We start from the raw sequence: 26,196 nt of genomic DNA, 5'->3' as shown, positions 1-26,196 counted from the left end.
ACTCCCCTCGTTGAATGATTCCTCATGTGTGAATGTAGATGCAAAATACTCATTCAGTTTATCTGCTACCTGAGCATGATCATCAATAGTCAACCCGTCTATGTTAAGTGGTCATATCTGATTCATCCCTTTCCTTCTGGAGTTTACATAAGTAAAGAACTCTTTGCTGTTTTTCTTTGCATCCTTTGCCAAGGATTTCTCGTAATCTGCCTTTATCTGCCTAACTTTCTGTGTCACCTGATACTTTATATGCATCCCATACATTTTTCTTCTCTGCAACGAGCCTCATTAGTTCATTTGGCATCCATTTAGGCCTAAACCTTGAACAGTATTTCTTAGTTTGAATGTAAAGCCTTGTAGCCTCCAAAATTAAGTCCCTGAAGGTTTCCCATTTAGAATTCAACGTTGGTAACATCATCAGTTGATCCCACTGTACAGAATTTAAAAACTGTCTGAGACCCCCGTAGTCACCTTTACGAAAGCAATAGCCCTTCCCTTTAGCCTTGATGTTAGTTACATTTTTAAGTAATTCCCACATCAGTACATGTGATCACTGTCATCCAGTGCTTCCTTTATCTGCAAATTCTTAATGCATGAATAATCACTGCTGATAATCAGATCAAGAGTATTATTCCCTCTGGTTGCCTCTCGACATGTTGAAGTAGAAAACAGTCATCCAATAAATCCACAAAATCCTGCTAGTGTGCAAGTGACCAAGCCCCAAGTTCCAGTCAATATCTGGAGTGTTAAAATCCCCCATTATAAGATTCTAATTTACTGGCTCACTATTTCTCTGCACAATTGCTCATCATACTCATCAGATTCATTAGGCCTCTAACACACACCTACTCTCATTTTTCCTTTCCTAGTGCTTATGTCACACCAAACAGGCTCAACATTGCATTGTCTACCAACATCAATTGGATGCACTTCCTTAGATTTTGTGTTTATTAACAGCATAACCCCTCCTCCCTTCCTGTCCTGTCTGTCCTTATTGTACTCCCCAAATTCCAATTCTGCACTGCTTGTGCAGAATATGTCTGTGCAACACTACATCTGTGATATCCCAATCTTTGATGTCTTGACTAGCACTTCAAGCTCATCATATTTATTAACTATACTCCTGGCATTGGTGTACATGAAGTATACATGCACCTGTTTCTACTCTTAGTTACTCTAACATAGCCCATATATTTATTTGTTCCACTATGACTCCCAGCAATCCTGAAATCTCCATTGCCTTACTTTCCAGGCTGCTGCTCATTCTAATAGAAGCAGTGCAAGAATCACTTTTGCCTCTGCCTGCAGCCACTGTTAAACTTTTAGTCTCTGTATCCCCCAAGCTAGCAGTTTTCTGACCCACCTAACACTGCCTCGATAGCATCAGCAAATATTCTTGCACCCCTTCTATTTAAGTGTACCCCATCCGTGTAGAAGCAGTCTCTCCTGTCAACAAATGCAAACCAGACTGAAAAAAATTCTACCCCTTGAGCTTTGCACAATCTCTCCAGGTTTGAATTGATTAACAATTGATTAACATCGTATACTCCCTCCTGTCATGTCTGGGCAGAATTACAGACACTTCCACATTCAACCCTAACTCACGACTTCCTTTCAACATTGACCTGTACTTATTGAGTAAATCTGCAGATCTCTTATCTTTAATGTCATTAGTTCCAGTGTGTACAACAATATCACCTTTTGGCCTTGGTAGACATACCCTTGTCCTGTTACACCTATTCTTCTTGCATAGTATATTCCCCATCTCCCTGACAGTAGAGTTACCAACAATAACTACTTTCTTTGGAACCAGCACATTCTGCCTTGTTGATTGCTTCTGTGTTGCCTGATGCACAGGAGTGAGCTCTGCCATTGAGCTGGGCAGCTGAAAGCTTGATGGGCCCCCTCATATTAATTTCTTCGACAGATTTACCCTATATATCCTACATGGAATGTGTATCTAAGAAAAAAAATTCTTGCTGTTTGTAAAAAAGCTGTACATGATAGGTTAAAAAGGTTGCATTTTTAGAATTAGCACTAAAATTACATATAGAAACACCATGAATTTTAGTAACATCAGGTGTCCATAACTATGGAGACCTGATGTTATTGAACGTTTTAAGCATAACATTAATTATTCTGCATATTTTATCGCACAGCCGTACTTTGACGAACTGCATACTTACTATTATCTTTGATGTGTTAACTATTCTTATGAAAGTGGTAGTGCCGTTAACATTAGCTTTAGCAATTAGCATAGTCTGTAAAATAAATCTTAAATGCACCCTGCTAATCGCGGAATATTGTTCCTATCTTCAATATTGCACTGTAAAACTCAACTCAGTTTGTGTTATGCTTCCTGTCACTATTATAATTTTAATATGATTGATAAGGTAATTTTGAGTTTGATTTGCAAAATTTATCCTGGGGAGGTATCCATGGACTGGAGATGTGCAAGTGTGACCCCAATCCACAAAGGAGGATCAAAGGGAAACACAGGTAATTACAGACCTGTTAGTTTAACTTCTGTTCCACGGAAATTAATGGAGGCACTGGTTAAAGAAGCATTGCAGGATCATCTAGACAAGACTTCAATTATAACTTGGATGCAGCATGGGTTTGCTAAGGGGAAGTCTTGTCTGACTAATTTGATTTGATGCAAAGAATAACTTTGATATCATATATTTGGATCTTAGAAAAGCCTTTGATACTGTTGCACATGGAAGACGGCTGCACAAATTGGAGCAGTGTGGCATTGGAGGCAAATTGCTGCTATGGATAAAGGGATGGTTGAGTGGGAGAAGACAGAGAGTGGTAATCAATGGACACTGCTCTTCGTGGAATAATGTTATTAGTGGAGTCCCTCAGGGTTCAGTGTTGGGTCCATTGTTGTTTTCATTTATTTATAAATGATATTGATGATGGTATATCAAGCTTAATGTCCAAGTTTGCAGACAATACAAATGTTGGCAGGGTTGTTAATGACACTAATGACAGCACACTGCTGCAACAGGATCTAGAAAAGTTGAGCAGATAGGCTGAGAGGTGGCAAATGAAGTTTAACATTGACAAATGTAAAGTACTACATATGGGAAGCAGTAATCCCAGAGTAACGTATCAATTCTGTGGTACCACACTGACGGGGTAGAGAATGAAAAGGACCTGGGGGTAATTGACCAGGCAGATGTGAAGTTTTCTGAGCAGTGCAGACTGTCTGCAAGAGTAGCCCGTGGTGTCTTGTCAATGATATACAGGAATTTTTCTAGCAGGGATAAAGAGGTGATTATTGCCTTGTATAAGGCAATGGTCAGACCACACCTTGAGTACTGTATACAGGTCTGGAGGCCTCATTTTAAGAAGGATATAGAGCTGTTGGAACGAGTACTGAGAAGGGCAACAAGATTAGTGAATGGAACAAAGGGTTGCTCTTATGAAAAAAGGCTTACGTTTTGCAAATTACAGTGTCTCGAGACTAGGCACCTGCAAGGTGATCTGATTGAGGTGTATAAGGCCTTGAATGGTGATGCTATATAAGCTTATACCTTGCTTTCTTACATTACATGCCTCTATTACTGTTACTGTTTGGGGATTCAGCATTAAGCCTATTCATTTTTGGATTCGTAATTATATCTTTCCTTTCCTTTTTTGTAGATCCATGGAAACAACAATGTGGCCTTCACCAGAAAGTGATCAGACCCGCAGTTTGCTCCTCTTTGGACTCAAACATCTTTAACCTGGATTGTGCTTCGCTGCTTAAAAGTTACATAGTCTATCATCGATTTAAGTTTCCTTGTTTCTTGTGGCCATGTATACTTATGTATCTCTTGGTGTTGAAAAAAAGTATTGCCAGTCTTCAGTTTGAGCTGTTCACACAATTCAATTAACCTCTCTCCATTGTTGTTCTTTGCATTTGCTCCAAATCTTCTTACAACTTTACTATCTTCGGCCTGTCCAACTCTTGAGTTCAGTTCTCCCATCAAAAAAGATTTCTCTAGTGCTTGAGTATGCCTTCCATTACTTCACTCAGTTCTTTGCAAAACCTGTAGAGGTGTCATTGGTAGGTGCATAAACTCCAACAGTCGTGATTCCTCTTCCAGATATCTTGAATTCCACAGTTAAAATTTGTTCATTAAAAAGATCCCACTTTGCCATCAATTTTCCGATTCGTTTGTCTGTGAGTATGGAAACTCCTGCCTTGGCTCTCCTGTGTCTATCAACCACTCCACAGATGGACATACTCTTCAATCATTTTCTCACCCTTTTCTTTCTTTGTTTCCAACAAAACAATCACATCCATTCCTAATTCATTTGATTCCGATAATATTTGAATTTGGCTCGTATTTAAACCCTGTGCATTCCAGCATCCAATATTTAAAATACGTTTTCCTTTTCAAGTTTGATTCTAAGTTTTCTGTCCAACTTTTTCTGTTAGGTCTTTTATCATTGTTGAGTGTTTAAGATGAATTGGGAGCTAGCCCATCACATCAACCCCCAACCTGGAGGGTCAGGGTACCTCTCTTAATCTGGCTCCTTGTTATAGATCTAATTTTTTATTGTAAAAAATTATATTTTTTATTCATATTTAACTTGAGAAAAAATAGAATATGAGCTGGCTAATTTAAAATTTTTACTAAATTGTTTAAGAATGACATGGAATAACTAAGAATAGAATGAAATAATATTTAAAGGAATGTTTATTTCTTTGTTCTCTTTCATTCTTTTAGAAGGACTATTAGGAATGGCAATTGTAGGAGGAGGAGCTTTAGTGTTAGGTGGTCTTGTGGGACTAGGAATTGCATTATCCAAAAAGAAATAACGTTAATGGTAAGGCTTATTGTTATATTTTAGGTTGTTGGTTTTTTTTTTTTTTTTATTTGTTTGGTTAGTTGATGTTTTGGCAAGATATTTTCTAAATGACTTTTTGAACACTACACTAAAATCTCACTTGCTTCCAATAATCATGATTGAAAGCAGATGTTCATGTCAAAATATTTGCATAACTTATGCATATAGCAGGCTATTTATCATAATTCTTAACAGCTAACTGCAGGCATTGCTTTAGCAAATGGTCAGAGATCTAGTTTATATTGAATTAGATCAGCGGTTCCCAACCGGTGGTTTGCAAACCCCCGTTGGTTCGTGAAAGCGTTCCAGGAGGTTCACACAAAAAATTCTGTAATGGTGTCTGCTTAGATTTACATAGGTATATTTTCGTAAACTACAAAATAGTTTAATATTAATTTATGCAGTTTGGTTCAAAATTTTATATTTAGTTGTGGTTTGGGTCACGTGCCCTTACATAGCGAACATGCGCGACAGAATGTTAGTGAGGGTTGCGAATGTGCCAGTATGTATTACACCGTTCGGCTGTGGTAAAAGTGTTATAAAAAATTATTAACTAATAATAAACAAAGTTAAAATGAAATTAAATATAAAGTAAAGAATTGCCAATGAAAGAAACTACATCTCCCACACATTCTTAAAATATATTGTGTTAAATAAATGTTTTCCATGCTTTTTTTTTTTTTTTTTTTTTTTTTTCATTCTCAAAGGCCATTGTTATGTATAGGTACTTAATAATAATTTTATATTAGCATTAGTAGAGGCATATGATACAAGAAAGCAAGCTTATGTGTGCCTCCGTAGCCAGGTGGGAAGGAGCAGCAGTGCGTAGCACACGCTTCTTGATTAGACCGGGGTTCGAGCCCTTCACCACCAAATACGGAGGATGCGGAAAGGTCAGGGAATGACCACCGCATATCCCGGAGCAATATGGCCTTAGTTGCTAATGCTCCTAAAAACCAAATAACAACAACAACAGCAAGCTTATGCAGCATCAGCCAAAAAAAAAAAAAAAAAAACCCACTTCCACTTCACCCCTCCGTTCGTTCAAAATACCTGTCCAGCTGCGCCTTAAATTTATTTAGGCTATCAACTTCCATGACAAGGGATGGAAGTCTGTTCCACCAACCAACGACCCGCTGGCTAAAGGCAAATTTCTGCACGTCTATCCTACATCTGTCTTTCCTCAAATTGAATTTATGCCCTCTCAGGTGATTATTCTGAGCAAGAGGAAGAATCCCATCAGCATTGAGCATGCTCAAACCATTCAAGGCTTTATACACCTCTATCAGATCACCTCGCTGGTGCCTGGTCTCCAGACACTGTAATTTGCAAAACTTAAGCCTTTCTTCGTAAGAGTACCCCTTTGTTCCATTCACTAATCTTGTTGCCCTTCTCTGTACTCGTTCCAGTAGCTCTATATCCTTCTTGAAATGAGGTCTCCAGACCTGTATACAGTACTCAAGGTGTGGCCTGACCATTGCCTTATACAAGGGAATAATCACCTCCTTATCCCTGCTAGAAAAATTCCTGAATATCATTGACAAGACACCATGAGCTACTCTTGCAGCCCATCTGCACTGCTCAGAGAACTTCATATCTGCCTGCACAATTACCCCCAGGTCCTTTTCATTCTCTACCACTGTCAGTGTAGTACCACAGAGTTGATACGTTGCTGTGAGGTTGCTCTTTCCCATATGTAGTACTTTACATTTGTCAATGTTAAACTTCATTTGCCACCTCTCAGCCCATCTGCTCAACCTTTCCAGATCCTGTTGCAGCAGCATAGTGTCAGTAGTGTTCTTGACAACCCTGCCAACCTTTTTATTGTCTGCAAACTTGGACATTAAGCTTGATATACCATCATCAATATCATTTATAAATACAGAAAACAATAATGGACCCAACACTGAACCCTGAGGGACTCCAGTAATAACATTAGTCCACGATGAGCAGTGTCCATTGATTACCACCCTCTGTCTTCTCCCCCTCAACCACCCCTTTATCTATAGCAGCAATTTGCCTCCAATACCACACTGCTCCAATTTGTGCAGCAGTCTTCCATGTGCAACAGTATCAAAAGCCTTTCTAAGATCCAAGTATATAATATCAAAGTTATTCCCTGCATCCAGTTCTTTTGTGACTGCATCATAGTATCCAATCAAATTGGTCAGGCAAGACTTCCCCTTAACAAAACTATGCTGTGTCCGAGCTATAACTGAAGCCTTGTCTAGATGCTCCTGCAGTGCTTCTTTAACCAGTGCCTCCATTAATTTTCCTGGAACAGAAGTTAAACTCACAGGTCTATAATTACTTGTGTCGGCCTTTGATCCTCCTTTGTGAATTGGGGTCACATTTGGGTACCTCCCCTGAGTCCAAACAAGCTCTCATAATTATGGCTAAGGGTTTGCTTACTTCCTTTGCTGCCTCCTTTAATATAACTAGATAGATCCCATTCACCCCAGGTGCCTTTCTTGTGATTATCTTCAACAATGTCTCCTCCACTTTACTGTCAGTTATTACAAGATTCTCTAGCTTACTTCCAGAGTTGAATACACCTCTGGCATTCCCCTCCCTGAATAACTCCTCATGTGTGAATGTCGATGCAAAATATTCATTTAGTTTGTTAGCTACCTGAGCAGGATCATCAACAGTTGACCCATCAATATCAAGTGGACCAAACTGATTCGTCCCCTTCCTTCTAGAGTTTACATAAGTAAAGAACTCTTTGCTGTTTTTCTTTGCATCCCTTGCCAAAGATTTCTCGTAATCTGCCTTTGCCTGCCTAACCTCCTTTGTAACGTGGTTACAGATCAACTTGTATCTATCATAGGCTTTTGTGTCATGTGTTAATTTATATGTATCCCATGCATTTTTCTTCTCTGTCATATATCTCATTAGTTCATCTGACATCCATTTAGGCCTAAACCTTGAACAATATTTCTTATTGGTATGTAAAGCCTGGTAGCTTCCAAGATAAGTTCTTTGAATGGTTCCCATTTTGAATTTGCTGTTGGTAACATCTTCAGTTGGTTCCACTGTATAGAATTTAAATACTGTCTCAGACCATCGTAGCCACCTTTACGAAAGCAATAACCCTTCCCTTTACCCCTGATGGTAGTTACCTCTTTGAGTAAGTCCCACTTCAGCACACTGTGATCACTGCCACCTAGTGGTTCCTTTATCTGCAGATTCTTAATGCATGAAGAATTATTACTGATAATCAAATCAAGAGTATTACTCCCTCTAGTTGCCTCCCAAACATGCTGATGTAGAAAACAATCATCCAATAAATCCACCAAAGCCTTGCTAGTGTGTGAGTGACCAACCCACAAATTCCAGTCAATATCTGGGAAATTAAAATCTCCCATTATAAGACTCTCTGGTGTACTGGCCCACTTGATTTCCCTGTACAGTTTCTTATTATACTCATCAGAGTCATTAGGCCTATAGCACACTCCTACTCTCGATTTTGATCTCCCAATGCTTATGTCACACCAAACTGACTCGACACTGCACTGTCCACCGATGTCGACTGGCTTCACTTCCTTGGATTTTATGTGTTTCTTAACTAATAGCATAACCCCTCCTCCCTTCCTATCCTGTCTATCATTTCTGTAGACATTGTACTCCCCAAATTCCAGTTCTGCATTCCTTATATCTGTGTGACACCACATCTCTGATATCCCAACAATATCCACCTTTGATGCTTTGAGCAATACCTCAAATTCATCAAATTTATTTACCAAACTCCTAGCATTGTACACGCAAGTATACATGCACCTGTTTCTATTCTTAGCTACCATAACACAACCCATGTGTTTACTTGTACCGCAATGACTCCCAGCAGTCTCTGAAATATCCTGCATCTTGTTTTTCAGGCTTCTGCTCATTCCAATAGAAGCAGTGCAAGAATCACTTTCACCTCTGCCAGTGGCTACTGTTAATCTATTACTCTTTGTATCCCCCCAAGCTAGCAGTTTTCCGACCCACCTAACACTGCCTCGATATCATCAGCAAATATTCTTGCACCCTTTCTATTTAAGTGTATCCCATCCCTATATCAATTATGCAATATCGCTTATAAAAATGTAGTACTGGAAATATTTTATTATAAAAATTCAGAACTATTATACCATTTCAGAGAATATAGGCTTAGTGGTTTACAATAAAAATATCATGTTGAAAGGGGTCCGTGAGTCAAAAAAGGTTGGGAACTGCTGAATCAGATTAAATTTTATTTTATTTCTGAGTGTTAAGAGCATAATGTTTTGCATGACATTCAAGTGCCATTGCTCTATGCTTTCACTACTCTATTCTATATTAATTTCTCAAATTTTGGCTTCTCTTTTTGCAAATTTAGATAATTTAACTTTAATATAACATTGTTGTGTATTTTTGGATTATTGAAATTGACTAAATTATGAAACAAGGTAAACAATAGACCTGCCTCTTACAGTCATGACATTCCACATGATAAACTGCTATGCTTTGTAACTTTCTTCTGCATGAATTCCTTGATTGACATTTTCTCCATATCCAAATTTAGGTAGCCTAACCTTAATGTACTGATAACATTTTTCATGATTAGTTTAGGGAAATTGACTAAATTATAAACAGGGATTAAAGAAATTTTATTTCAAAATAGCATATTGTACTTTCTTAGGGGTTCACATTTCATTACATTCCAACAACAACAGTTGACTAAACAGTTCTTTTAAAGGTACAGAAAACTTTTCAGTATTATCCGTATAATAGGTCATTAGCCTGACAATCTCACTGTGTCATATTTTTATTTCACCGTTTTTATTAATCATGAGGGGGGAATTCACAGACTAATAGATTAACTGTAGCCGCGGGCAGAGGTGGAACTGATTCTTGCGCTGCTTCCATTGGGGTGAGTAGCAGCGCAGAAAGCAAGTTGCTGGGGATTTCAGAAAATGCTGGGAGTCATGAAACAAGTAAATAAATGGGCTGCGTTAGCGTAACTAAGAGCAAGAACAAGTGCATGTATACTTGCATGTACACCAATGCTAGGAGTATAGTAAATAGATTTGATGAATTTGAAGTGCTGGTCAAGACATCAAAGGCAGATATTGTCATGATATCAGAGTTGTGGTGTCACACAGATATAAGGAATGCAGAATTGGAATTTGGGGAATACAATGTGTACAGAAAGGATAGACTGCATAGGAAGGGTTATACTGTTAGTTAAGAAACACATAAAATCTTAGGAAGTGCATCCATTTGACATAGATGGACAGTGCAGTGTTGAATCAGTTTGATGTGACATAAACACTGGGAAAGCAAAATTGATAGTAGGAGTGTGTTATGGGCCTAATGACTGATGAGTACAATGAACAGTTATACAGAGAAATAGAGTGAGCCAGTAAATCAGAGTGTAAATCAGTGACTAGGCATCTGTGAGATGGTCTGATGGAGGTGTATAATGCCTTGAATGGTTTGAGCAAGCTCAATGCTGATGGGTTACTTCCACTTGCTCAGATTAAGAACCTGAGGGGGCATAGATTCAAATTGAGGAAAGACAGTTGTAGAATAGATGTGTGGAAGTTTGCCTTTAGCTAGTGATAGTTGATTGCTGGTACAGACCTCCATCTGTTGTTGTGGAATTGTTGAAGTTGATAGCTTAAATAAATTTAAGGCTGAACTAGAGAAACATTTGGAGTGACCGGGTGGGTGAAATGGGAAGGTTTTTTTTTTTTTTTTTTGCTGATGCTATATAAGCTTGCTTTCTTGCATCATATGCCTCTGCTAATGCTAAAGCATAACAGAGTTGTGTTGAAATAATAACTCAATTCTTTACTAAAAGTCATATAGTTGAATTGTCAGTTGGCTACTAGTGCTAAAGTCCATTGGGAAAGATTTTCCTCAAAAAAAAAAAAAAAAAATTATTTTGCTTTAACTCTTCCTGACTTTGCAGCAAAATTGTGCCACTGGATATTTAATTTATCATGACTCCATTTAAATTGTTTCATGGAATCCCAGAATTTGAAGCATCAAGTTAAGATGGTGGAACTTATTTCCAAAGTACCTCTTTAGCTTCGGTATGAAAAAAAATTATACAAATAAATGTTAAGAATTCAATTCCATTCTTCCAGGAGGTTATCATTTGACAAGATGCTCCTGGAAGAATGTTCCAAGTGATATTGAATTCGTAAAGTTTAATATGACAATTATGCTAATAAAATTTTAGGGCAGAACGCCTGTTAAAAAATTTTATTTATACCCTAATATATAATCTTTATAAAAATACTATAAATAAATAATCTACAAGAAAATAATATAAATAATAATTTTTAAAAGATTCTGGCCACCCTTCATCTTCAAAAATAAACAGTTCAATTGCTCCTTTTTGTGATCTGATCAGGAGTGACTGGCATTTAACTATCCATGAAGTTACTAATGAAACTGGTATTTCTTTTTGGGATATATCAGTCAATTTAAACACAAGATTTGGGAGTGTAGCAAGTTTCAGACCAGTTTGTGCCTTGCATCTTCACTAGTAAGCACAGAATGGCAAGTTTTTGCATGTCAGATTTTCATGAATGTACTGTTTCTGACCCGTGTTATCGGTTTGAATAACTTCACTGTTGGTCAGAAACAGTACATGCATCATTCATTATTGGTGTTGAATCGTAGATGTATAGCTATAACCCAGAAACAAATGCTTATCATATTTTCCAATTCACAGGGCATTGTTGATTATGAATTTGTCTTGCATGGTCAAACAGCAAACCATAAATACACAAAACACTTCTAGGGTGATTGTAGGATGCCTTTCCAAGAAAAAAAGTCAGAAAAGTGGGCTTCAGGGAATTGATGATTTTCATGACAATGCCAGTGCACACTTACTGCTTTCCATTCAAAAATTTCTTGTGAAGCATTCTATTACTGTGATACTCCCCCAAGCATAAAGTTCCCCTGAACTGTTCACAGATTTGCAGCAATTGAGGAATTCATTGGCGCCTCTGTAGCCAGGTGTGAAGGAGCAGCAGTGCATAGCACACGCTTCTTGATTAGACCGGGGTTCAAGCCCGTCACCACCAAATACGGAGGATGGGGATAGGTCAGGGAATGACCACCGCATATTCCTGGAGCAATATGGCCTTAGTTGCTAATGCCATATTGCTCCAAAAACCAAATAACGAACGAACAAACAAGGAATTCATTCAGAAAGCAACACAAGTACTATTAGCAGTTGCAAAAAAGAAGCCATCAGGAAAGCTTCATGCTTCCAGAATTTGCAGTAGCATTGGAATTGATGTTTATGTCCAAGAGACTATTTTAAAGGAGATCCATCCAAATAGCTGGAGACGCCTCTGTAGCCAGGTGGGAAGGAGCAGCAGCAGTGCGTAGCACACACTTCTTGATTAGACTGGGGTTCGAGCCCGTCGCCGCCAAATACAGAGGATGAGGAAAGCTCAGGGAATGACCACCGCATATCCCTTAGCAATATGGCCTTAGTTGCTAATACTCCTAAAAACCAAATAACAAACAATCCAAATAGCTGGTAAGTTTCATCATTTCCCCAATATTAGCTCACTTCCCTAACTTTTTTGATAACACCTTGTATATTTTCAATACCAGCATTTAACATAACTTCACGATTGCAACTTTAATAACAGAAATTTTCAGTTTCACCAGGAATAAATAATGCATTACATAATTTTTCTTTCTCTTTCATGCCAGCTACTAACAATCCTTGTTTTATCTTAATGGTCACATCAACAGATATAACTTGAGATATTGGGCCAGAGAACAGTCAGGATGAATCTGAATAACTGTGTGCAGAGATAAGGGACAGGTAGCTAGCTAGTAGGACCCAACTCTTTCAACAATACAGTGGCAAGCAAAACATATCTTAGTATGTTGCAGAAATCCTTGTGCCTTTCCTTGATCATATTACATTATCATACTGAATGGCTGCATTCATTATGATAATGTATTCCTTCATTAAGACAGTGCAATACCACATTTAACGTTCAGTGGTTGCGTGACAAAGTTTATTAATAAATGGATGGAAGATTGGGGATGATCAGATGGCTGCTTTATTTCTGATAACACCATTTCTTCTTCTTCTTTTGGAAACATTTTGAATATGTTGTGTATATCAAGACCAGCCATGAATTATTGCAGAACTGTAGCAAAAAATCATACCTGAATGTGCAAAAATCAGTGAAGAGATGTTATCAAGGGTTCAAGTGTCATCTGTCTCCTTGGAATCAGGGAATGTTTAGAAGTAAATGTTGAAATATTTGAAAATCAGCTGTAATTTAGCATATCAACATGAACTGATACCTAAACATTATTCATCAAGTTATATTTCAATTTTAGCATGCAACTTTTTTTATATTTATATCTGTTCATCAGTATGAATATAAATATAGAGACAACATGTATTTAAATATCCATAAATAACTTTATGTAGGGACCATCACTAAGACTTATGAAAAAGAAAACACTAAACAACATAACAAATACAGCAAATTAATGTTGCAGTTAGGGTTGAACTTGGCAAGTTTCAGATTCTGCTCTTATACAAAGCCACTCATTATTCAAAATAAAAATGAAAACATAATTAAGAGAAGGGAAAGCAACATTCACCTTCAGAGGTACAAACATGTGGCCTGCCCAAGATGTTGTATGTTCACACCAAAGAATGAGCATTGCTTTTATAAATAAAAACTGGTAACTCAGAAGCACTGTCTTCAAAGGTACATTACTGCTTATGAACTCCAAAAAGGATCATATTTCAGCCATTAACTGCTATCCATCCAAAATGTCAGTGAATGTCCCTGTATATGATCTGAATCAGAAAGAAATAACAAGCTTCACTCAAAATTATAAAGTATATCATGGCCACCACCATCTGTAGCAGACATAACAGACAAAATATAAATTTAAATGTTGACCCCATTCAATCAGCAGGTCTAAACCAAATGTAGATATGCAAATTGATATTGAACTAAATCATAATAAGCAGACCATGTTTATTGCTGACAAATCTTTCTAAAACCTGCTGAAATTTAAAAAAAAAAAAAAAAAAAAAATTCTTTTTCTCTCTCTCTCTTCTGGTTTACATTCAAATCTTTTGGTACCCCCATTTCACTGAACTTGCTATGCTCAATGTCATGGGTCATCCATTCCTAGGTTTATCTCTTCAGTGACTCCAACTCCTTTTGAATTTAGCAACCCAGTTCTTTGTGACACTGTACAATGGACAACCGTCATGTGATGCATCCATTATATATTATATTTCCATCCATATATCTAGGAAACATGAATATATACTTCCTAGGATGTATTTTTTTTTTAAAACCACATGAGATTTCCATGTATTATAAAATCTGCCCAAAGGTAACACATTTATTTTATGTAGTTGTGATTTTTCAATTTAAAGTCAAGGAAAACATGATGCGATCAGACATTTACAGCAAAATAAGCATAAGAGAGTGTTCTGTTTTGTGAAATTGTTTTATTGGACATGACTTTTATAAAAAGCCAAAAAATAATAATATTTAAGGTATTACTGCAAAAATTGTTACATGCAGGTAAATGTTTGTAATTTAATATTATACCACTAAGAATATAAACTGAAAGTACTTGCATTATAGTTAAATGTAGAGTTTACTTTTCTATATGAATGTGGTGTTGTGTAATGCTAAATTTCATTTAACACCCTTCAGTAAGATGCCAAAAAAATAGGATGTAGTTTTTTTAAAAGACATGAGATTTCCATGTATTATAAAATCTGCCAGAGGTAACATTTATTTTATGTAGTTGTGATTTTTCAATTTCAAGTCAAATGAAACATGATGTAATCAGACATTTACAGAAAAATAAGCATAAGAACAATGTACAGTGCATAGCAATAAATGCCTAGATAGAAGTAGTATTTAAAACTGAAGATAATAGTGTCATATGTGCTGAAAGTTTATTTACATCATTTATCATAAATCATTACAGAGAAATTAATTATTATAGAACATAAACTTCAAGGGATATGTCAGGATAGTAAGCAGTACCAAAACAGTAAGCCTTCTAACATTACTGTGTCTACAGTAATGTTAGAAATGTTATCAATAAAATGGTGAATTAGAACTTCTGCTTAGGACAACACTGACATAATAGGTCTAAGAGCCACTTGATTTCGTCCAGAACTAGAGAAAGATGAGTTTCACTGTGGCATATATAATATATTAGGAATATACTACACCTGATTGTTACCCACAAACCAGGTGACATCATGTGGCTGACAGCACAGGAAAGTTTAGTGGAGGGTGAACATGGAGTCCTAAGCTGGACAATGAGGTGAGAGATGTTGCAGTTGTTAAAAGCAAAGGCATGTGTTTTAATTGTAATAAAGGAGACTCACAGTCTAAGGTGCTAGCTGGCCTCTATCAATTGGACAATAGCATGGGGGATATAAATACATTAGACTTGTGAAATATCTTTAAAGATGTAGTCAAAGAAGTCACAAAGGTGTGTGTGTGCGTGCGCGTGCCATTAAAGTGTAGCACGAGGAGAATCCTTTGGTGGTTGAATAATGAAGCAATTTGAGATTGAGCAGAAAAACATGGCTTGGAAAAGTTAGAGTAAGCGAAAGTATTGAAACATATAACAGTTGATTTGTAATAGTGCCACAGAAAATATTTGGCTAGCATTGGCTGATCATGCAAATTTGAGAAATTTCTGGCTAATATTGATACTAATAATATTCTTCTGAAATTTTCTAATCATGCAGATGCTTTATTCAGAAATTTCCCAATAGCAAAATAACAAAAAAAAAGTGTATGTGGGAAAAACAAACAGCATCCATTAGTAAAATTAAACACAGAGAGAAAGAAGAGGTAACAATGGTTTTGAGAACTGTGCCATTTTTTTATTGCTAACAGATGGCAGTAATCAAAATGGTTCCATGGTATATCCCATTGTGGTGACATTTAAGAAAGAAAAGCAGCGTGTCTTGCTCTCAGTTGCTAGTGTTGGGAGGTGATTCTGTGGAATACAATATAGGACACCCAACTCATCTGACGACTACTGAAATCATGCAGGATTTCTTTGAGAAAAATAATGATCCTGTTGCATTAGACTTTAAAAACTAGATTATCAAAGGTATTTTAAAAGGAAGTTGAGCACTTGATGGTAATTGGCCATCCTTGTCATCTGATTAATTTTTGTGCTTAAAAAAGGCATGCATGTCTTCTCTGAAAGTGGATGAATATTTAGTGGACATTTACTGCTATCTAGAAAGAAGTATGCTGACTGTCTTTGGGAAAATTACTAGACTTGTAGAACATTGTCGACCTCCAGTAAGTCTATTTAAAGAAGAGGTTAGAAGTAGTGAGAAGTCATTTGGTAACGTTTCAAAGATACCAAATTGAAAAATGCAACAGGCAGTCACTAGTAGTTGGAACTGACTCACGTCCAAATTCAATTTGTGATCCAAAAGAACCTCTGAAAAAAAGACAGTGAGCTCCTCAAGGGAAAGAACCTCTGGTATGAGCTATCCTAAACAATCCAGGTAAGCCAATAACTCTAGACAGTTTATCCTTATGTATGGAAAATCAATGATATTCCTCTCTTCTCTTGCTTGGATAAAACATTTTGTGTTCCTTTTAAATTTTTTGCCATTTAATAAGTCATAGTTCAACCATCACCAGAAGGAATGGGGTTTGTGAAGCAGAAAAAGAGTGAATGCAGATATTTAATTCACTGTTTTGTAATAATACAGTAGTACAGTAAACCCCCGCTATTCGCGGGGGTTACGTTCCTCAGAAATGCTGCGAATACCGAAAACGCGAATACTGAGTTATGGCTCCCATAGTAATAAAGGGGTTCCGTTCCAAAGTATGAAATATATAAGAAAAACTAGTCTAAAATTTTGTCTATGTATGTATTATATGTACCTTCATAATATGACTATGCACATAGTGAAATGCAAGCATATGGCATCCAAATGAAAATAAGGAACAATTTAATATTAAATGTAATATTTATTAGAAATTTCGAACAAATCTTTCAAACCAGCGCCTTTGTAGAAAAAAAAAAAAAAAAAAACTTATCCCGCCAGTGCTATCACCAGTTTCGCTAAAGTGTTGATAAAGGAGTTTTGCCTTTTCACGAATGATGAGTGAACTTAACGGAATTTTATTTTTTGAGTTCGGTCTTCTATCCACAGATTTAAAGCCTTTACCATTTTTTCTAATTTAACCTCACGAGTTACAGAGCAAATTTTTGAAGCAACTAGCGCGTTTTCACGGACACTACGGCGGATTTTTTGATTGATCGTACCGTTGACTCATTGATTTTATAATGTTTTGCCACTGAGGAGACACTTTCACCTTTAGAAATTTTGTCTATTAACTCAATTTTATTCGCTAATGTCATCACCTTCTTTGATATTTTCACATTTCTCTTGTTATTCGTAGCCATATTTTTGTACGGGTTAGAAAGAACTTGTCCACAATAAAGTCACTTTCGTCTGTTAACACACTCGAAAAAGTCTGTTTTACACTGCAAAACGGTAGATTTATCACTTTTATAAGCATATCAATTTATAAATTGATAAATTTATTCAATTTATAAGCATATAAATTAAAAGCAAACGACAAAAACTTCCATTGCAAGCGCATAACACATACTGAACAAGGATTAGCGAAAAACATCCACGTTGGCGATTTTGTCACCCCCTCTCCCCCCACCCACTGAGCGCTGTTTTGACCGGGAAAGATAATTTTAGCCACGCCTATGTTTTTTTATGGCGGATAATATTCACGGCGCTTTAAAATTCACATTTTTTTAGGTTTCATGTTATATTAAATCAGCAATCGCGAATACGCGAAACCGCGAATACAGATACCGCGAATAGCGAGGGTTTACTGTATTAACAAAAATATGAGCTAAACAATACAAAATGGTTTGCAGTGATAACCTAATCAGATGCTATACCAAGGAAGTCTGCTTCTAAAATACTATGTTCAGTGGCACACCTGAATTCATTCTTGTGGCATCATAACTATATAAAATATTGTAAAAGTGAAGTTAAGAAATTAACAAAACATCAGAACCAACAATCTTTGTTTAATGCAGAAAACTAGCATACATCAGTATTATCAGTAAGACCCTCTGACTGGCTCAGGTGCAAGCTGTTAGGTGACTTGGTGATAAGTTAAAAAGATAACTGATATCCTACTGAGGAACATCCTTCCAAGCATGGGTTAACTGTTCCTGTAAAACTGCTATTGTTTGGCTGGTTGGGAGCATGGTCGTGAATTGCTGTCTTGTGTCCTAGATGTACTCAGTAAGTGACCAAATGAGGGTACCTAGCAGGTCAAGTAATCGTCACAGCATTTCGGGGAAACATCTGGCAGCATTAGTGAGATGGGGCAAAACAGTGTTACCATTGAACTTAGGGGTTGTGTAAGTGTTGGACAAATATCAAAAGAACAGGTTTGAAATTATCTCGAATTATTGAAGACCTTTGAAATTATCTTGAAGAAATTTCAGTGGTGATTGGCTATCATAAGAGATGGTACCATCTGATTCCCAGTGTTCATTTGTGTACCTTTGTCTACAGTTGTGTTTGGAGAGCAATGACTTATTATTAAAGATAGTCCACCACCATTTTTCACCCCAGTTGACTGCTCTGTATCACTGAAATCATTGTACATGAAATGGTATGTTGACACAATGCATAACGTAAATGCAATCTAGTTGTCTCCCAGTTGCCTACTGATGGTGCTTGTTGATATTTAATGACCCAAATATGAATTAACATCTCTAATCCTTTTCAGAAAGGCAAATCTGCCAGCTGCAGCTTGTGGCCAAACTGTTCAATTCTCTTGCTTTTCTGCATGTTCCAGAATGTGGACAATTGATTGTGAGCATTTCCTGCTATCCAGTAGTGCCAGCATCAACCACTTGCCTTAGGATTGTGTCCAACATGAACAGTAATTTGCCAGGTGGATCTTCTTGGAGCCAGAATATGTGATCCTGTTTAAACTTATTCGTTTGGGTGTACATTTCTCATACATGTAGTCCATTTTAAAATAAATAAATTAATTAATCTTTATTGTACATAAAGGCATGATACAATACAATGTACCCATCACAGCATGGTGCCAGGGGTTTCACATGGATAAATATAATAAGACAGTAAGAATATATAATAACAAAATAATAATAACAACAACAACAACAACAACAATGATTATAACAAAACATTGAAATTGAATCAATAAAGTCATATCCAGGAACATATACCATATGAACCACTTCTCCATACATCTACATTAGAAGAATTCGTGATTCATAGAATAGTGACACAGATCGAGTTTCTTCAGAGTTCAGAAACATTTTAAAGTTCAAATTCATCCCCCTACTGGGTGAGGAGCAGATCACATGCTTTTAACATCCTTCTCCTGTACTGCTTGTTGCAGGCAAACCGGTTCAGATCAATGTCTGGCAATTGTATAATCGTTAACATTTGTGTGAGAAAAAATCTTTCAGTCATGTGCAGTCTCAAATGGGTCGAACACAACTGTGACTTTGCTCTCGATGCAGGAGGAGGAACTCTCCAGCAGATCACATCCCAGGTGTTGGAGTGAAGATCTTTCCCATGAGCATTTTCACAGTGAAGGTTAGGTATCTCTGTTCCATCTTCACTGGCAATTGTTTCAGACCAAGAGCCATGGCCATCGCTATAATTTGCTGCTGTGGAAGTAACTGAGACTTCCATGTGGTCCATTTAAGTAACCAAAACTTGGCTAAATATAGTGCTTTAGCATAGTTTTGATTGCAGAAGCCCAAATTTCTGCTCCATAGAGGATGCGTTGAAAGATTAGTCTGGATGGACCTCTTGGTAGTGCCTGGATTTATGGTGTACAGAAGATGCCGTTTCGCCATCCAGTGATTTCGGCTCATTTGAAGGCACAGATGTTCAAGTGGTAGTTGAAGCAAAACTTTGTGTCGAAGATCACCCAGAGGTCATGATGTTTTGCTACACTTTTGATGAGTTTCCCGTCATGCATAGAATGAATGACTGTCGGATCGGGCTTTGATGAAAAGACCATGCAAGCAGACTTGTCTGGATTAATCTTCAGCCCAAAGAATACATGCAGTTTGAGCTAGTTTCCTAATTGTATAAGGCTGCTGTTAATTGCATATTCTATATCTTGCACGTTATCCGAAGGCTATTATAGTTAACATCTTTAAATTGATATCATGTCGGTCCTATTGTTTACTAGAGGGGCAATGATAGCAGTAAACAGGAGGCCTGATAAAACACCCCCTTGCGGTACTCCTGTATTGAGTTTCTTTGATAGCTCTGGCCACCCACAGTTAGCGTAATAATCCTATTGGTTAGTAGTGACATCAGGAACTTGAGCAATTCGCCTTCAATATTATGAAGGATTAGAGATGTTTTAGGAGTGCTGAAATGCTGACACTGTCAAAAGCCACTTCCAAATTCAGATAGGTTACCAGTAACTACTTCAGATCTTTCTTCGAATGCAGTGATGATATGATTGATTGTTGTTTGGAGGTTACCGATCATTGATCTCTCAGGCAGTGCATAATGTATCTGAGAAGGTTTCTGAGGTAGAATATGACTAGTCAGTGCTGTGAGCATTGTCTTTGCTAGCAGTTTGAGGAGGCATGAGGACTGAGCAATTGGTCTTAAGTGCTTGGGTGTAGTGATCTTTGGTAGCTGCCTTATAATGTAGAGGTTCCACACAGATGGGAAGAATTCTCCACACAATGACATTGAATTTAAGAGTAGTGGAATTATAATGAACAGGCTCAAACACTTAATCATTTTGTGGGATTTTGTCTGCACCCATAGAGTTGTTGATTGCAGTAGTTGTTGCTTTGTGATTGCTGTCTTAAATAGCATGTCCCTTTGTACTCAGTCATCAGGGATACGAAGCACTGCATCAGGATCTAGGCCATTTCCGTCAAACCTCGTGATAAAGTTCATCCACACCTCGGGATCAATCTGGTCTGGAAACTCATTACAGTACCGAGAATGGGCATAATTCCTTTTGCAGGTGTGACGTCCATATGCTGTTTAAATGCCCTTGATTTAAGGCAATTAAAGTGTGCCCTAGCTCTAGAGTATGTTCCTCTATCTCACTAGGCCTGACTTTTTGACTCTTGTGGAGCAATTGTTTCAGTTTAAAGCTCTCATTGAGTGCAGGTGTCCACCAGCCTCTAGACCGTTCTGGGATGGTAAATTTCCTAGAGGCTGCATAATTAGAGATTGAGGCAATCCAGCATGTCAAGAGTTTGAAGCCCAGTTCTGCATCGCAAGTCTTCAATACTGTCCAAGAGATGGCTGTTGCAGTAGCGAAACATTTATCTGTCTGGCTCCTTTGGTCTCATAATTCACTTGGTGTGCACTTTCCGGTCAACATTGAAGTCTAGTGCTGGCAGGTGAGGGAGGATCACTTGGTATGTGATCAGAGTCAAAAGCTTTTTCTGAAATGTCATCAATGGTACATGGATTCGAGGTGAATGCAAGATCCAACAAAAAGTTCTCCCCTCTCGTGGGGAAGTAAATGATTTGGTGATAGCCTTGAAACTGCTTAGCATTCTTGCATGGAGATTACAGCTGGGGGTGGGGGGAATAAAGTCTCTGCAAATCGAGTGAACAGCTGATGGGTGGAAGCCAGTTGGTTACTTTGTCGATGGTTTCAGCATCTGGTCCTGGTGGAATATAAATTACTGCAATATCAATGCAGGTGCTATTGGATACGCAGGTTATTAAGAGGCCTTCAAAGCAGGCAGAACTGCTGCAAACATGACTTTCCACCTTTACTTGAGGGGTCTTACAGAAAAGTGCCACTCTGCACCCCTCCAGTTAACCCTGGAATGTATCATGGTGGTGTAGCCTGCAGCAGTGGAGCATGTGAAAGTCTCCTCCCCTTCTTCCAGCCATGTTTCCGTGAGGCAAATTACATCATCGCTCCATGACAGTAGTAGCTGTTCCAGCGTTTCTGGCTTATTACGTATACTACACACCTTTTGATAAAATAACTTCAAGATAGTAAGCCATGGAATTTTTTTTCTGTACCACCTGTCTAGCTGGATGGTTGCATGCCATTCGTGAGTGCCTGCCTCTGTAACGAGAACAGGGATTAGTGACCTATGATTGTTATTCCTTATTTGGTCGCACTTAGTCGCAGCAGGTTGTTGGTTCATTCGTGTGGGTGCAATGCTTGATTGGTTAACTTACTGAGTCAACTGGTTGACTTAGTGTCTCTGCAGGCTGACCATTTGGCCAAACAGGATTATCATACTGCCTAATCAGTATTCCGACAGGCCAACTGGAGGGCTGTTTCAGAAATGCAAACTGGCTTCCATCACAGTCTATCTTGAATGAGGTGTACGTCGACCTCCTTGATGAAAATTGATGTACAGCGACCACTAGGTTAAGTCCTCAATTATAGTTGCCACCTCTTCAGATGTGCTAGGTGCAAGCAATGATACAAATAAACTCTTGTGCCTGTGCATTCAACCATACAAGTCTGTTGTACTCACCACTTGTAATTTAGACTGAGAAGCTGTTCCAGACACAATTCCTTCGCTGTTCATTCCTGCTGAATTGTCTAGATGATTGTGTTTCTGGAGAGGTGCTGATGTGTTACATGTGGGATTTCCCATAGCTATAGTGCCCTCTGACACGCAACACTCACTCAGAAAACCAAGTAGGCGGCCCACATCGGAATACACGCATACGCTTGCATCTACAGGTTTGGGGAGGCTGCAGGGGCTAGTAGTAGACATTTCACTTGTGTGACTTTACTGTGTGTGTCGTTGGAGAGGACCAACTTCTCACGATTATCATGTACTGCGGGGTGACATGGCACATTATTATTGGTCATTTCATTTTTGTCGCAATTATTTTTTTGGATCCGCCAGGGCATGGTTGCAGTGCTTGATAGGAGTTTTTCTAGTAATGCCTCAGGGTGTTCTTTAAAGATCAAGATTAGATGCTCGCGGATGATTGGTAGGAGGTTGCCGATTTGAGTACTGAGTATCATTTGGGTATTCATTCCCAGTGTTCCATATTCTCCTGCAGTACTCACTGCTGTCACAGCCAAATTGGTTTTATGAGTTGGCTGCTTGTACATTTATCCCGCAATATTACCGGGCTGGCTTCAGTCTCAGTCAGTCTGGGTGACTTCCTTACTTGTGGTTTGCGACTTTCAATGGTAGCTTTCCTACAATACATACATCCCAACGAGCTCTCTTAATAGAGGAAAGGTGTTCTAAATCTGCCACTCCACTGCAATACTGGCAGATTGCAGTGGAGTGCAATCTGCCAGGATTGCAGTGGAGTGGCAGTGCAATCCTGGCAGATTCCTTCTACATTCAGCAGTGCAGGTCAGTGCCATAGATATATTCTTCTTGCATTCGTCAGATGACCGTAACCGGAATCCATCACGTTTAAAGATGATACACGTATTCCTAAAGTGAAATTCTGCTGTAGATGTATCAGGACAGGCAGGGTTAAAACGATTTTATACAGAGAAACACGCTGGATTTTTCCATTATCAGGCAAAGTGTTTAGAGTGCAAATGCATTTAGATACTTTCGGCTAATTCAGCAGGAGTAACCTCTTTCTGTAATGGGGTCACACTGATTAAAGAGTTTATAGCAGATGAATTACGCTATCGTAACATGAGCTTAGTATAGCATTCCCTTACGGCACAGGGATTAGCGAGTTGGCATTTGATCCTATTAACATTTAATTCTATTAACCTTGACTACAGCCCACTATTTGCGAACAGTGGCCATTTGAATGCACTTATAGAGAAAATATTATTACCTGTTGGACAGCTGATCATGAAATAGCATCATTCAGTAGCTCTTGATGAGAAGTCTCCCAGAACCACGTAGTCATTGGAATCAAAAAATTAAATACTGATTTTCTGCTTACAAACGGGAGCACTTCCAGACACGGCCACACACACTGTCAAAGGCCAAAACCTCCCTTCCAGAAGTCCTTCCAACAACTGATTCACCAATATTTTCTTCTTCTGCAACTGATAATAGCATACGTCACACTGATCACTACAGTGTCTCTGTATCCTGCTTACTTTTGCTAACCAACTTACAATTGTTTGATCATTTTCATATGCCATCATGATGTTTTGATATACAAATTTTCATGAAGTTCCATTAATTCTTGTAGAATGCCCTTTTTTCTGACAGCTGTTTGTTTTCTTTCCTTAATTTATGGAACATAAGTTATTAGTGTTAGTGTAAAGATAGGTGTCCCTTAGAAAAATTTTAGATTGTCTACTTGTAACTTTTTTATATATACAATCAAACTCTGTTATAATAACCTCGGAAATAACAAAAACTCAGGTATAAATCTGTTAAGAAAATTCCCATGTAAATTTTACCATTTTAAATTGGTTACATCATAATTTCAGAATTGTATACCTCTATCATAGAGTCAAATTTTCCAGGGAACCTGACCAGCAAAATACATTTTGGAATGTGTAAAAGATTCATTCCATGTCTGTTGGTGTTGTATTTCAAATAGTAATCTACTGTTTAATATGTGTCAGATACTATATTCTTATTATTTATTTTTTTTTATATAGTGACCTCATATGCAAAAGTATTAGTATAGTGTACAAAGCTGAGATCATTTGGTAACTATGCTTGGTTTCTTACAGTAACATATGTAACTCACCATCATCAGCTGGTGAATTAAGGTAGGATATTCATTATGAAAAAAAAAGTATGCGTGGACTTTTTTATGTTACTAATTTTGCAAAATCATCATATAGTACCTTATTAACCAATCAGTAATGCCACTTCGTTTTGGCAGCTTTCTCGAGATGTTAACAATTTGTCTTTGTTCTCATATTCTTTTCTCACCTTGTGAACTGAATCCCTTGTGATACTAGTTAATTTGATAACATTGTGAATTCCCCCTCCCAATCAGAATAGAGTTCTTATTTGTCATAAATATTCACCACAGTTTTTCTTCACTTTATTACAGAATTGTTGCTGCTTTTTTTTTTCTTTTTTTTTTTTTTTTTTTTTCCCCCTCAGTAAAATTTAGATGTCATTACACTGTAATTTCTCTTCTGAAGTACACAAAATATTCTTGGTAGAAATATGGAACAAAGAAGTTAACGATTTTAACTTGCTTGGTTATAATGTCAAAATCTCTTCAATGACTCCATAACCGAGTTTGACTGTATTACCTTTATATAATATTTCTTTACCTTTTTTCTTTACTATGAACTTTTAATAAAATTTTATGTCATTGTGTTTATTTTATATCCCTACAGGATGAAGGCTCCTGTTACACTTTCTACATTATTTTGTAGAATAAATTTTTCTATACCACAGTTTTCCTTTTGGTATATTGTTTCCCCATTCATATTTTGTAAGTTCTGTAAAGGTTCTTAAAATGTACACTAATGTGTATATATGTAATTGATATTTATCTCATCACTGTGTTTGTGATAAAAGAACTTAAAGCATTAAAAGATATACAAACACATAAGATGTGTTTTTGCCATGTTTCTGGTAAAAGAATTTGAAGCATTAAAAGATGTACATTTTTTAGCTTCCATTCTGAACATAGAACTGTATAAAACTACCATGATATGTATTAATAAAATGCCATATTGGAGTAAAAATAAAATCTGCATGTATATTTAAAGATAAAAAAAATTTTTATGAAATATCTTGTTCCCTTTTGTTCTTAAAAAACTGAAGTCCAGAAAAACAAATTTGTGATTAATAGATGATAGTTTTATATATGATTGCAGACTCCAGAGTGTGAATGCTGTTTGTTATACACTATTCCTTATATGCCCCTCTTCCCACCATTATCCATATGGAATGAGAAGAGAACATTTTTGAAAAATATCATTAAGTTAAAAACTAAAACTTTTGTGCCGTTTAAGTTAAAGAAATGCCAGTTACATTCAGTTTAGGTTTCTGAAGAAGCAAATTGCTGTAGACATGTGAAAAAAATTAAATAGTAATGCAGTAGCTTGCCTTAGGCAACTTACCGGCATAATCAGTCCTTGAAATTGTAGTGATTTATTTTGTTTTTCTGCTATTGATGAAAATAGTAAATATAACAAAATGCTACAATTAAATGTAGAACCATTCGGTTTCATCAAAACTTTAATGATAAATTTTGTCATTAGTTTTTTGTTGTTTTTTTTTTTTTGTCACCAAAAAAAAATATATATATATCATGCATGCAAATCGAAATATGTAAATTAAAAATATGTTAGTGGAATGACAAAGCCAGGTAAGAAGGAAATAATAAAAGAGAAAACTAGTACCCTA

At 37.2% G+C, this 26,196-nt stretch overlaps 1 protein-coding gene across 4 annotated transcripts in view; it reads left to right on the top strand.

The window, feature by feature from the left end:
* The window catches only part of Fis1 (Mitochondrial fission 1 protein), an 83,595-nt gene extending 58,103 nt beyond the window's left edge, over positions 1-25,492 (top strand). Inside the window, exons 5-6 of one of the 4 annotated variants that reach the window (XM_090381762.1) lie at positions 4,725-4,824; positions 25,179-25,492. In XM_090381762.1, the coding sequence (XP_090237888.1) occupies positions 4,725-4,816 (92 nt within the window). In that variant the 3' untranslated portion in view covers positions 4,817-4,824; positions 25,179-25,492. Of the gene's footprint in view, positions 1-4,724; positions 4,825-18,659; positions 18,825-24,479; positions 24,797-25,178 lie in introns of those variants that run through there. The other 3 variants (XM_090381789.1, XM_090381770.1, XM_090381780.1) reach the window with 3 other exon arrangements.
* Positions 25,493-26,196: the final 704 nt, after the last annotated feature.

Source organism: Mastigoproctus giganteus, chromosome 1, assembly GCF_048544385.1.
Source record: "Mastigoproctus giganteus isolate SK-2022 chromosome 1, ASM4854438v1, whole genome shotgun sequence".
Classification (NCBI taxonomy): Eukaryota; Metazoa; Arthropoda; class Arachnida; order Uropygi; family Thelyphonidae; genus Mastigoproctus; species Mastigoproctus giganteus.
Note: the sequence above shows the minus strand (reverse complement) of the source record. Positions and strands in the feature narration are given on the sequence as shown.